The 13,582-nt window shown below is 45.1% G+C and overlaps 1 protein-coding gene across 15 annotated transcripts in view; it reads right to left on the bottom strand.

Annotated features, from left to right (window-relative positions):
- The window catches only part of ANKRD44 (ankyrin repeat domain 44), a 132,063-nt gene extending 118,800 nt beyond the window's left edge, over positions 1 to 13,263 (bottom strand). For all 15 annotated transcript variants that reach the window (XM_032113974.1, XM_032113982.1, XM_032113971.1 and 12 more), the window contains exon 1: positions 13,149 to 13,263. In XM_032113974.1, the coding sequence (XP_031969865.1) occupies positions 13,149 to 13,175 (27 nt within the window). In that variant the 5' untranslated portion in view covers positions 13,176 to 13,263. The remainder of the gene's footprint in view (positions 1 to 13,148) is intronic.
- Positions 13,264 to 13,582: the final 319 nt, after the last annotated feature.

A 13,582-nucleotide genomic window follows, 5' to 3' on the forward strand; every position in this document is an offset into this window, starting at 1 on the left:
TCTACCTCTAAGTCAAATTAACTTCAAGACTAAAAACGGGGCATATGAACTCAGGAGGCTTCACATTCCAGCAGCAAGAAAGCAGTTGTCTTCTCTCCTTTCTCTCATACTGAAGCAACTCAGACTCTCCAAACTGGCTCTTATGCTCTCAGCAAGCTTAAAGCTTGGCTCAGACCTTTGAATCCTTCTGTGACAGTCTACAGTGACCCCAGATACGAAAGCGGTTCAAGGGACAGCCAAAAAGCCAGATGATTAAAAATGTCCAATGCCAGGTTAGAAATCCATCCTTCACATTATTATGCACACTGAGCCAACAAAAGGATGGCCACTCCAAAAGGCTGAGACAGTTTCTTTCTTCTAAGTATCATATATACCAGGAAAATGACAAGATCTATTTGGAGTGTGGAGGGGCAAGTGGTACAGAGATTGAATGCTTTTCTCTCTGAAGGAGTGCTGAATCTTGTTAATTTTCCCATTTTTGAACTACCTTTCAAATTATTAAAGAAACAGATAAGAAAATAACAGTCCTGTTTAAAGTCTAAATTAGAGCTGATGAGTATTAACTGTTAATTATCACACTGATTCCTAATTTCCTGGCACTCCTATAGGATTAACCTGAGCAAAACCACTAATGCAAGAGCATTTTCTATTACCAGCACTGCAGCACTCATCCAAAGGCTTCCACCTTCTACAGAAAGGTGACAGAAAGCCTAAGTGACACAGTGACCCACGTAAGGTCTGGCAGAGTGTCAGAGACACAGAAGAGAACAACCTGTGGGACCAGGAAGGAAGTGTTGCTCCCTCTTCAGCATCAACTTGGAGGGAAATTTCTATGTAAACAAGGCAGGTATCAGACAAATCAAACATTTTCAGCCTACAGCACTGCAGAGATTCAGACCTTTCTGCACGGCACTTCCTAAGTAAGCAGCACGGTTAATTAATCTGTGTTGATTAATGGTGCTCTCTCACATCAAGAATTTATTGAGTCTGTTATTATATACAAGGTCATAATTGCCAAACAGCCACAGCTAAATACCATTCCTTGCAGTCTACCCCTTAAGCATCATAATGTAAAATTAATTGGTACTTGTTTGTTAATTAATATGAAATATTTTAAACCATGCAACATAAAACTTACCACTGCTCTTTTCTGAACAGACATGAATGAACAGAACTATTTAAATACCTTGGGAAGAACCTCCTCTTTGGAATCAGGGTGGCGTGGGGGGTGTCTTTGTTCTTTGTAGTGGGCTTTTCTGTGCTCAGGCATTTACCAGAAGCACTGTTCTTGAATAATTAGTCAGCAATTATTCTAGTTCCAAGGTGCACTAAGACAGACCAGCAAACTACACTCTTATGCAAGTATACGAGTGCCCACACCAAAATATCTCTTCAGAATAGTTATCTCGGAGGAACTGTTTCAGTAAATTTCCAAGCACAACTGAAATCAGCTCACAGCAAATGATCCAACTTCGCCTCAGCAACAAAGATCAAAAAGACACTTGAACTCCTTTGTCCCTTCTGGGATCAATAATCTCACAGGGAAAGAAAATACATGAAGAGATTTTGTTACTTCTGTATCTGCTTGGTCCTTCCCCATTTGCTTGGTCCTAGACAGGCAGCTGTACACAAGCCCTAGGAGAAAGCTTGCTCTATGCTAGAGCTTTTTGGAGGCTTCAGGCACTGAATTACACCTGTTTGTCCACTTCCTTTTAATTTTTGCCCCTACCACAGAGCCAACTGAAGAATTCCCCAGACAACTGCCTGAAAGTGTGCAGGTCTTTAAAGGGTTGGAGACCATGTGTCTGCACACAGCCATCCCTTAGGACTCACACAAGGGTTTTCAGACAGTTGTTTGGAGCTGTCTTCAGCCAGCCCCGCAGGAACAAGTGATGAAGATCATGTGCCTGCTCTGTGGTTTGCCATCATTTGTCTCTCCTTTTCCAGACAGCTGTCTAGTGAATCACAGACCTGCCTTGGAGGGCAAGAAGCATGCATAAAAACCCATTAAAGACATGCAAACTCTACCCAGGAACAGGAACCAGGAGATCCCAAATGCAATCTCTGATTAATGTGAAAGCTGTGCCTATGCCTGTAGGAAGAGGATAAAGGCAAGGCTTCTGTAACTAGCCACCCCAGGTAGCTGCACCTGCCAAGCCACAACATGCAGGTGCTCCTGGGCTGTGGGATCTCCCCACCAACAGTGGGCACATCCTCAGAGAACGCAAGCCTGGTTAATTCACTCTTGGAGCTACACGGGCTGGTTTAGCTATATGGCTGGTTTAGCTAGTCTTACCCTTCTCTGTGCAGGAGGGCAAATCTGTTTGGCTCCATTTGCTACCATTCGCAGAAAAGAATTAACACTCCTCTGGGAAGCAGGGGTGATGCACAAATTTACCAGTCTTCTTGAAAATGCTTCTGGAAGGAACAACTTCTTCTAATTGGAAACTAGATTATATGTCTATAAATATTTACCTGTAATAAGCAGAGCTTAGTGAGAAGACAGGGGTGGGGCTTCTGAATGGGTTTAAAATGCCTGCTTTGTATTCAAGTGGATTATCTGTGTTAGAATTGAATTTAAATGTATTGATCCCTACTTGAGGAGGTATCTAAATGACTCGAACATGGTATGGGAATCAGCCAGCACTATGTTAAACCACAAACATTTCTGCTGAAGACTGTGTTGTATCCTGATGAGTTTGAACAACGTGCCAACTATGACACTTGTTTAATGGTGTTTTCAACAGCTGGACTCAATGATCTTAAGGGTATTTTCCTTCCTAAATGATTTTATGATTCTAAGACTGCTGAGTTTGAGCCAGACACGAAATAGACCTTGTGTGAAATGTACCCAAAGGGCACCATCTAATCCACTGACAGTAAGTGTTCAGATTTGAGAGTCTAATCTCCATTTATCTGAACAACCCAGCTTCATGTGTATGTGTGCTCCACGGCAGAGTCAGGCAGTGCTGGATTATTAGGACATTTAGGCTAAACAAGCAGCATTGCTGCATAACAGGCTGATCTCACTTTTACCATTTGTGCTGCCAGGACACAACACTAAGCCTAGGACACAGGATTAGTGACCAAAGACAGTCACCCACGGCAATCAGCCAGAATAAGTCTTCACCTACCAGGTGACCTAGAAACCATTTCCTAAGAGAGCACTTGCTCTTAAGCAGCACCAATGCTGATTTTACACTTTATAGAACAAGTATCTAAAAAAGCCAGTATGTTCATTGAATTTAACACTGTACTATGACAACTCATGCCACCATTCATTTCTCACCTTGCAACATCATGAGATTGGCATCAGCCCACATGGTAAACAGTGTTAAAACAATCTGCGGGAAGGAAGGGCATCACTGTGAATCAGCCACTGAAAGAGGTAAAACAGGATTTGGCTCTTGCTCTGTCATCAGCTCCCTTCTCAGCCTGACCTCAAGTCACAGAGTTTCTCTGCACCCCAGTTCTCCAGCTGTGAAAAGGGTAACAAGCACCTTCTCTTGGCAGTGGCATCAGGCAGCAGCACTGCACCTCCAGCTACACAGTGCCTGCCTTCTCCTCTGCCTCCTCCTATCATCCCTCCTGCTCTCTGTCTCAGCTCCCCAGGGCAACTCTTCTCCTTCCACCTCCCTCTCTCCGAACTCTAAAGCCACCTTGGCAGCTTTGTAAAAAAAAAAATCTCAGATTTGTGACCAGCCAAGGTTATTTGAGCCACAGGCTCCACCTGCAGAAAACCCCACCAGAAGGAGGGCCACATCTCCTAAAGAGGAGCACGATTATGCATATAGCTAAAAGATCAAGGCTTGCTTACACTAAAAGAAAAAAAATCCTCATACTAGGCTTGATTCATGCCATGCAGGGTGCAACAAGATCACTAACCTAAACCTGCTTCTCTCAAACAGAAGCAATGGTTGCAGAACCTGGCACACCACATTTACTTGGTTGGTAGAACACTTTGGAAATGTTCCTGGAGTCAATGACTAAATAAATCCCTCTTATAATTTTAAATTGGAGAAAAGTGCTGCATGTTGTATTGGCAAGCACATTAAAACAGCTGGAAGCATAAAGACAATATGGGGTACTTCAGGCCCTTGTTCTTTCATTTCTTACCCTTGGCATGTTAAACAACTAAAGATCACACTGAGCAAGTCACCATTTTACCAGATAATACTGTGGGATTCTAGCTTCAAGATGCCAGGCTCCTTGCTGGCACCAGCTCCCACGGCAAGAGGGCTGGCTCCAGCAGTAACACCAGCCCAGCCTGGTGGCCTGTGGACCCACCTACTGCAGCCAGGAAGGCCCAACAGCACAGGCACAACTTTTCTGTGCTGTCTTATTGCACAGAAGACAAAAGAAGTAACCATTATTACAAAAAAAACACCAAAGCAAACACCTAAAGAGGCAAGAATAAAAACACTAGTGAAAAGGACATGATGTCCACTTTTATCTCTTATAAGTATGGGAAAAATTCATACATAGAAGCACAGCAAGGCACGTGCTGCTACCAGTGTGTTACTATAAATACAAAGCAGCTTCTCCATATTCCTGCAAAGCTGGTCTAGATTTGATACACCCAAAAGCAAAACTTCATTTGAGGATGAGATTCCAGAAGGCAATGTGTGGCCCTTTCACCTTGGAAAAGCAAGAAGCAAGAAGCTTATCATGTTAAAATGATGCTATGATAAAATGGGCTATGTTCTCCATCTGAATGGTATTATCTACATTATTAATGATGAAGTGCATATAAAAGCTTATTAATATTCACACTCACTTCCTTTCCCAGCAATGATTTGATCATATTTAGAATGTGAAAGCTCATGCACCTAGTGGTGCAGTTGACTGGCACTTCAGCTGATATACTGTAGATAGCAATACTTGATTTTTACATTTTTACTCTTAAATTTCTGTAAGTTACTCTTTACTTCTGGTAATACTTCATTTACAGAGACATATAGTTAGAGGTACACAACCAAGCAGACACTAAACAACTATTTTGCTACAGCTTTTGCATGGACAAAAGACATTTGTTCAAGCAACAAGTCTATAAAATTACAAAGGCTGCAAGATGGGGCAAAAAACCAGGCCATATAATGAGATCCAGAAAATTGCCAGAATAAAAATCATAACACTTAAACAGCAAATTATTCATCACTAGAGATTATCTGCAGACTTTGTGCCTTTAAGGATATCAACACGTGGTCCTTGAAGCAATCCTACACATACATAATTCAATAGCACAAGGGTTTTCCATAAGAAAACAATTCCTTTATGGAAAGGAGCTGAAGCCTTAGCTCAGTAAATAGATGCCATCAGGTACATCAGTTAAAACTATATGCAGCAGTCAGCTACTCTGGTTTTGCCTACTTCCTCACAAAGATGCAGCAGCATGCAGCTGCAAGGGAGAAGCGGGGCTTTGCGAGGGCATTCTCCCCAAGTATTCTTTTAAAAACAAAAGAGCAAGCCTTGACAAATAATTACAGCACAAAAATGCACGTCCGTATATAAAAACCAGCTCATAACACGAAGAACAAACATCAAGCAGACAAGCCTGCTAGGCCAGGATGTTCAGCACTGCATGGAAGAAATTCATCCAACAGCCTCCATTTTTGGTGGTACATCTGTAGACAGGAAAGATTTTCCTTCCCCCAAAAGCAAAACACATGCAAATGTCTGTCATCAAAAAGCACACCCTCTTTCAGAATGTCACAATAACCTAGCCACAACTAAATGCTGTAATTTGTTGACCAACTCCTTGCAGACTTCAAGAATGACCTCAAACCCTTGGTTAAAACTGCAAAATAATTTCTCCCCTTTAAATGTAATTTTGTAATGCTTTGATTCCCACCCATCACCAGGCTGAAGGGTTCCAACAGCATGCTGCTACATGTTTCTATTGCAGCAAAGAAAAAAAGGCTGAAGCCACAGACAGCAGCTGTGGGAACTTGCCAGCCCAAGTTTTCCAGCTAACAAAAAAAGTGACAAATGACAGATATGTACTTCTGGAAACAAAAAAATCTAATTTAAATATGGGAACAGCCCAAAAAATGCACTAAATGCTTAAAATACAGAGGTAGTCTGTCAGCAAGTTTAGCTCACCTGTATGTTCTGCAACACACACAAATATGTGATGTAGGGCATTCAAGACCAGCAGGAATAAAAACCAGAAGAAATGGTCAATGCTATCAGAATATACTTTGAAACCTTTGCCTAACAGGCTTACACCTACCTCCTGTAGGCATCTGTTGACGCCAGACTAGCATTAGTACCTGTATTAGTACCACTGAAAGGAAAAAGTTCTGGACAGAGATTAAAAAGAAGCCTAAAACTATAATATGTTAGTTGAAGCATTAGTTATTAGCTGCAGACAGCAATAACCTCAACAGTAGCTCCTAAAGAGTAAGCTGCTCGTTTCACAAGCAATAAACTGTTAATGGTGGGGCAGCTTTAGGAAGGGGAAAAGGCATTTGGCCCGGCTCCTCCCTGAACAGACCGAAGAGCCAGTACAGGGAACCCCTTCCCATCACCAACACATTCCAGTCCCTGCCTCTCTTGGCAACAAACAAGCAGCATCAGCTACACACAGACCTCTAGAAACAACGCTTAGAAGTTTTCTTTGCTTCCAGGGATTTGTTCCCCAGCCCAGCATGTGACCGACAGCGCTGCGTGGTGCTGCTGACAGAGTGACACCGACCTGAAATCGTGCCTCAGGGGAGGCACAGCACACACAGCCACCGCGTCCAGTGACCAGCCAGCTCCAGCTTGGGCACTGCTACTCCCAGGTCACAGAAAACATCTGTCCAACTCGAGCAAGGATCCAGATAAAAACATCACCTTCCTGGAATCAAGCCATTACACAAGCACCCAAGCTGGGAGCAATGTTTATTCCTCTACTAAATGTAGCCATGACAACGACATCTTCATTTAAGAGATGAGCAGGGAAAGGTCATGAGGCACTTGTCAGGCACGAATAAAATACCACACCTCAAGAGAGTACAGGCGGGTAAGTTCTGCTGGATGCCATCTGCAATTCAAGACAACTAACACCCTGACATGACAGGCACACCCCCCTCAAAACAGCCGGGCCTCTAGGCACAACCACTCCAAACCTTTCCAGCATTACCAAAGAGCAAACTTCTGGAGGATTTCTCTGCTAAGGAAATGTCTATGACACACTTGAGCACACTACACCACGCCAAAAATCCTCCTGACTCAAGTGCTTCTTTCTTACCTTGAAACAAGTTACAAAATTATCAGGAAGTAAAACATTGCAGAAACCATGACCAAAACAAACAAACAAACAAAAAAAAAAAAAACAAAACAAAAACAAACAAACAAAAAAAAAAACAAACAAAAAACCAAGCAGCAAAGCAGCTTCCTTTTCCAGCCTCTTGCTCTCTTTGGTGACCCAAAGTCACCTTCTCTGAACAGGACCATCCCTGGAGGGATTTAGAAGGAGTGTAGGGACATAGTTCAGTGGTGGTCTTGGCAGTGTTGGGTTTATGGTTGGGCTCTATGATCTTAAAGGTCTTTTCCAATCTAAACAACTCGATGATTCTGTGTCAGAGCTAAGGTGTCATCTACACCAAAGGGCAGCAACAATCACTCCTACAGGTCTGAACAAGACCAGGAATTCTGGCACATCCCATTTTTTCCAAAGTTTTTATTTCATTTTTAAAAGCATAGAGCCATGTCTCACAGTATGCATGATACCTAGGAACATCGCGGCTCTAGAAAGACAGTGGCAGCCCCAGTGGAGTTATTTTGGTCCAACCACATTTTCATTACACACAAAATAATAGAGACACACTCCTGTGGGTAAATTCCTCCTCCTTCCTTCCCCACAATTACCTTAGTTTTGTGGCTGAGATATTTTGTACTAAAATGGATTATCTCTTTCTGGCTGTGAGCCCTTTCAAAACCACTTAGAAGACTGCAAATTAGTATACACACCTTAATATTATCTAGTCATAATATGAGGAGGGGAAGAATCGTGGCATCTCATGCCACACAAAAATAACTCATGGGCTGCCTGTGGCCATAGGGCACAAGTTCATTACTCTTATTTCAAAGAGCAAATTCAGGGGCATTTTCTCAGGTGTTTTACTTTTCAGAGAGAATGTCTTTCTGTGTATCCTTTCTTGTCAACTGAATGATTCTGAAATAAGTCAGACACACCATCACTTGGAAATGTAATTGGTTTTGTTAGGAGACTATTTGTTACTGTTATATTCATTTTGGTTTTAAGTGTGTTCAGACAAGCCCAGCCTTTGCCCAGTGGATTTTTATGATCTTTGACATCTGTTTAAAATTATTTAAACATCTGTTTAATTCTGTTTCTCTGTGACCATAATAAAAAGGATCCTGATGGTCAGCAAAAGAACTGTCAAACACAGGAAAACATTTGGGAAAGGGAGAGAAATGGTCCTTTCAGTTCTAGTCACACTACGTTACTCTCAGCAATCAAGGACAACAGGTAAAATACCAGGAGACAGGATGAGGGTTTGCAGTTAATAGCAGCCTAAGTACGTACACTAACCACTTATCTGGGCTTCATTACCCTTATGCATGCATATGCACGCTTGTAAGGGCAGCCTAAAAGTAATTCTGTTGCTTTGTACATACAGGGCCTGGGCTGGTGACACTGAAGTCACAGTAAACTATGATCCTCCAGGTGCACTGGCCCAAAGCTAGCTAGAGCCTGTGTCTGTCTTAGATTTACAGCAAGCTTCTCACCGAATTTGGCAGTGTGGGCATGAAACCACCAAGCACTGCACCTCTTAAAAGCAGCTACACAGGCTGCACTTCTAGGCAACTTCCCATTTTATTTTTATTTATAGAAAACCTTCTCAGTGTCTTTCAAAGACAGAATGATACATTTCCTCTGCAAACATGCACAACTACAAGCAACAATAGGCAGTGGAGAGCTTGCATCAGCCTCAGATGACAGACATCAACACGCAGGATGTCCCCACGCACGCCCCGCTCCGACCATCGCTGCCTCTGACAGGCACAATGGGCACCTTTGTGCCACGGAGGTGAAGGCACAGCTGGCATCCCAAATCAAACAGCCATGCACAGAGCGACTTTGTTGGCTTTAAACAGAAAGAAGAGGACAGAGTTAGCTAAAGAGACAACCTGCGGGCCTGTGGGCACAGCTGGCACCTCTGCAAGGAAGGCCCCAGCTGGCAAGATAAGACTGAAAATGAGATGGAGACACTACAGAAATTTAAGGTTCTTCCAAACTAATTTTCCAAAAGCCAAATCACAGAAGTTTACATATAGAATTATTTTAAGATATTTTACCCTCTCACATAGCGCTGACAGGAGCAATGGTCTGTTTGCTGCCCAGAACCATCAGTGGAAACCCTAAAGATGAAAAGCACACTCAACAGGACATCAGCTACCAGGCTTTCTCTGGAAGAGTTCGCAAGTAGCAAACAAATAGTTCTCAAGAAACCAGGTTACTTGGTGCAAGTATGAAGAATAAGCTGGGCAAAGAACTGCAGACAGCAAGCAGGGAGAATGGCGGCAGGAAGAACCCTACATCTGCTGATTACTCAAAGGATAAGAGAGGTGGGTCCAGGCAACAACTGCTGCTCAAAAAGCAGCTACAAAAGTCACAAGCAGATCAATACTTTTACCCTTTGAGAGCGCCACTCACACCTGAAAGCCTCTGGCTGCTCACTTGTTGGAGCACTTGTCTTCTGCTCCTTCTGAACTCTAGCTTAACTGCAACAGCTAGAGGCTTTTATCATAAACAACTGTACCCTCACACAATATAAAATACTAATGCTTATTGAAATGGAAAAGGTACAGCCAATAACTTGGATGGGGAACAGTAAAGCAGTAACTCTTGGAATTGAAAAAAAAAAGTTTTTTCAGTCCTTAAAACAACTTGCAGGCTAGCTGTAATTAATGTTCACTGTAGAGATGGTTAAAAAAGGACCAAATACATGTGTTAAAATTTAGAGCAAGTTTTACAATATTTGAATATGACAACAGAAATATTTAGAATATCAGAATGTTTACAAATGCACAGACACCGCTATGCACAAAGATTATAATCCTATGAATTGGTTTAAGTTTTATGAATTATTTTAACTTGTTTTCAGCTTAACATTTAGTCATTCAAAAGTGGCAGTTACATGCCTGAAAGAAATTAGTCTAGAAACAAATGATGGTAGAACACACTTCCTGTGGTTAAATCACTTACAGGTTTCTCTTGGCTCAATTGATGAGCTAATAATTACCATCACTGGAAGCAAATTCAAGTAAGCTAAACTAATGCTAAACTCTTAAACTAAGCTCTCCTGCCTAACGAGTGAATGCAGCCAAAAGAACTGATAATCTCTTTTAACGTTTAAGTGTAGCAGTACTTTAGCACTTTTCAGCTATATCAAGAAAGCAGCAACAATTAACATCTGTCTGTCTTCAAAGCCTAAATGAGAAGTGGTATGATTAATTTCTCATCTGTCTGAATGCCATCTTTGCTGTTAGATACACTTGGTAAGAAAAGCCAAGCGTGGAAGCAAGGAGGAAAGAGATCACTTAAGAGAAAGGCATGTTTAAGCTCCCAGCAGGGAGGTTCTCTAGTCATATCCTACATGATGCTCTCCTCACTGGGGTCAAAAAAGTCATGGGTCCAGAAGGAAGCATGTGCTACAGAAATCCCAATGACAGGCAGAGAGCTCTTGGTTTCAGAGTCATCCTTCCCTGAGCATCACAACTAAGACCTGAAGCACCTCACACTCAGTGCACAAAGAGCAGCCTGCACTCATAGCAGCCCAGGTTCTGACTACTGCAGGGGCGGGTGGAATGTCCCCCATATTCCAAATTTCACTGCAGGACATTGTGAGCTGTGGCCGCTGATATTTAAGGAAAAGGAAACCATTTCCTGAATCACTGCAAGTTATCACTGTCACAGTTGCCTCAATCTTCAAGAGCAGGAAGAAATGCAGGAGCCTGCTCCCACAACCCCAGCGAGTCTGAGCACACGCAGGAGTTGTTACAGGAATGCAAATCTTCCCAGGCACATCATTCTTCGGTCCAGATTCACCTCTGTTTTGACTGAGTCTATCTGTAACCACATGGGGCTGCTGCTACTGTGCCTCCCTCAGCTAAAGGTGGGCCAGCCTGGGGACAGCACTCCTCCATTCTGATGCAGATGAGAAGTAGAGCTTGCCCTGATGCACACAGAGCTGCTGCCCCGGTGCCTTGGTTACACTGCTCAGGCTGCAGGTGGGAATGGCTCCACCAGCAACAGCTCCAAGCACACAGAAATGGGCACACAAAAACTTCTGCTCTCGCTTTAAGAGGAAGCACCACAGCCAGCTTTGAATGTATCCTCCCCCTCCTCCAGTCTCTCAGAAGCGAAAGAAAAAGATCTGTTGAAGAAAATTAAGGAAATAAAAAGAGATCCAGTAGGATGGGCACAGGTAGACCAATATATCCCTCTGTAAACAACAGGAAACATACGTCCACAAAGAAAAATTATCAGCCTGTCTTACTAAGTCCCAGGCCACAGCCAGACCAGGAACAATGATAAGCATTCACCAAAATTTTGAGCATTCTCAAAGTAGGCACACTGCAGGGGTGTCACAGCAGCTCTAAGGAGCCTCCTCCCTCTGCTTTAAGGGTTCTTAGAGTAAGACGAAAAGAGAGAACCCTAAGACAACAGCCTATCATTTTTCTACAGCATTACAGACCCCATCAAGATGTGATCTACTTGACTTAAATCTATTTTGACTTCTACTGCTGCTGCTGAAGCAAAATTCTCACTGTAAGATGTCAGCAAAGGTTTAAAAATGCTAAAGGCAGTAAATTCAAGGGCTTCACTAAACATGTAAAAAGCACTAAAATGGTACAATTTTGGTCCTTTGTAACACATGTATTTTTAATATTAATGCTTGCTGTTTGGATTTTTAACACATGGCTCCTACCTGAATCTCCTTATTTACGAGACTTGGTCTGTGCACCATGGGGTGGCGAAGCCTCATGGTGTGAAACATTTTCTTTGCCAGTCATAAGCACCACATCTAAAGATGAGGATATTCAAGGGACATGTCAGGAGACAGCCCATAAACACTGCCTTCTGTTACACATGAAAACACATTATAGACTGGTCCCACAGTATCGCTTTCACTTTAGAAGCAGCTTTATCATTTTCTGCTTTCAAAACTCTTTTCAATGTGCTATGTGGCAGCTTTGCGTGTGCGTAAGATTTTTTTGGAAAAGCATAAATAGACTGCGAGCAAGGCTTGTGATCTCCAAGTACGGGTATTTGGAGAGGGGCTGGCTGCAGGCAGTCCTTCTGAACCCCACAGGAAGGGTCTGAGGCTTGCAGGACACCCACGCTGCACATCACAGGCAGACCACGCTGAATTAAAAATAGCAGATTAAAGCACGCAAAGTGTGTAACAGTTGGTAGAGTATATGGATAAATCAGGATGTGGGCGTCATAATATCAATTTACTAAATATTTATAAATGCTTCTAGCTACCAGTGATAAGAAATACTTTAACATTGATTACAGCTGTCTGGCCACTGCTAAATTTAACACGATCCAAGTGTTTAATACTACGGGTTTTTCTAGTAGCCTGTGAAGAACGGCAACAGCGTATCCGAAGAGGCACTTCCTAAGTAAGAAGGCGACAGGAAAAATGATTTCTACGTATGGTACGGCAATAAACGATGGAGAAACCCAAAGGAAGGATAGGCAGAGCCGAGAGGCCTTTCGAAACGAGCCGACATCCACTTCCATCCCACCCCACCGACGGGAGATGTCAGGGTTTCACCAGGGACCGCGGGGCGACAGCTCGGCGGGGACGGGCGAGCGCCCGGTACCGGTACCGGCTGCGGCCGCCGCCGCGACCCCGGCGAGCTGCGCCCTGCCCGGCCCCGAGCCCCCGGCCCTCCGCACACAATGTCCGCCGGGAAGCGAAGAGAAGCGCATCGGCGGCGGCTCGGCGGGCGGGGGGCAGCGGGGAGCCGGCACCACACGGCGCCTCCCGGGAAGGGGCTTCCACAGCCGCCCCCGGCAGGGTGAAGGGCCGTCCCCGGCCGCCGGCACCGCCGCGGGGGCTGCAGCTGAGGCTGAGCCCGCCGCCCGCTGCGCCCGCTCCCGCCCGCCCCGCGGCGCCCACCTGGTCGGCGAGCTTGAGCACAGCCATCCTCCGCCGCGGCTCCCGCGCACATGCGGCTCCCGCGACGGGCGGCGAGCGCGCCCCACGACCGGCGCTGCTGCGGCGGCGGCGGCTCCGCTTCGCGGCGGGGCGGGGGCCGCCTCGCCTGGTCCGGCCCAGGAAGCAGGGGCGGGCGGGCGAGCTGCCGCGCACGGCCGCGCCGCCACCGCCGCCTGCCGCCGCCGCCTTTGTTCGCGCCGGCGGCCGCTGCCGGAGCGCAGCAGAGCGAAGGCCGCCCGGGGCTCTCGGCGCCCCCGCCCCGCCGGGCAGCGCGGGGGGCGGTGCCGCCGGACCGGGCGGGACCCGCACGGACCCGCCCCGCGCCCCGGCCGGGGTCCCCGGGCACCTGCTGCGCGCCGGGGCACCCGCAGCCCGGGCGGCCGCGGCCCCTCAGG

The sequence above is a fragment of the Corvus moneduloides genome, chromosome 7 (genome assembly GCF_009650955.1).
Source record: "Corvus moneduloides isolate bCorMon1 chromosome 7, bCorMon1.pri, whole genome shotgun sequence".
Classification (NCBI taxonomy): domain Eukaryota; kingdom Metazoa; phylum Chordata; class Aves; order Passeriformes; family Corvidae; genus Corvus; species Corvus moneduloides.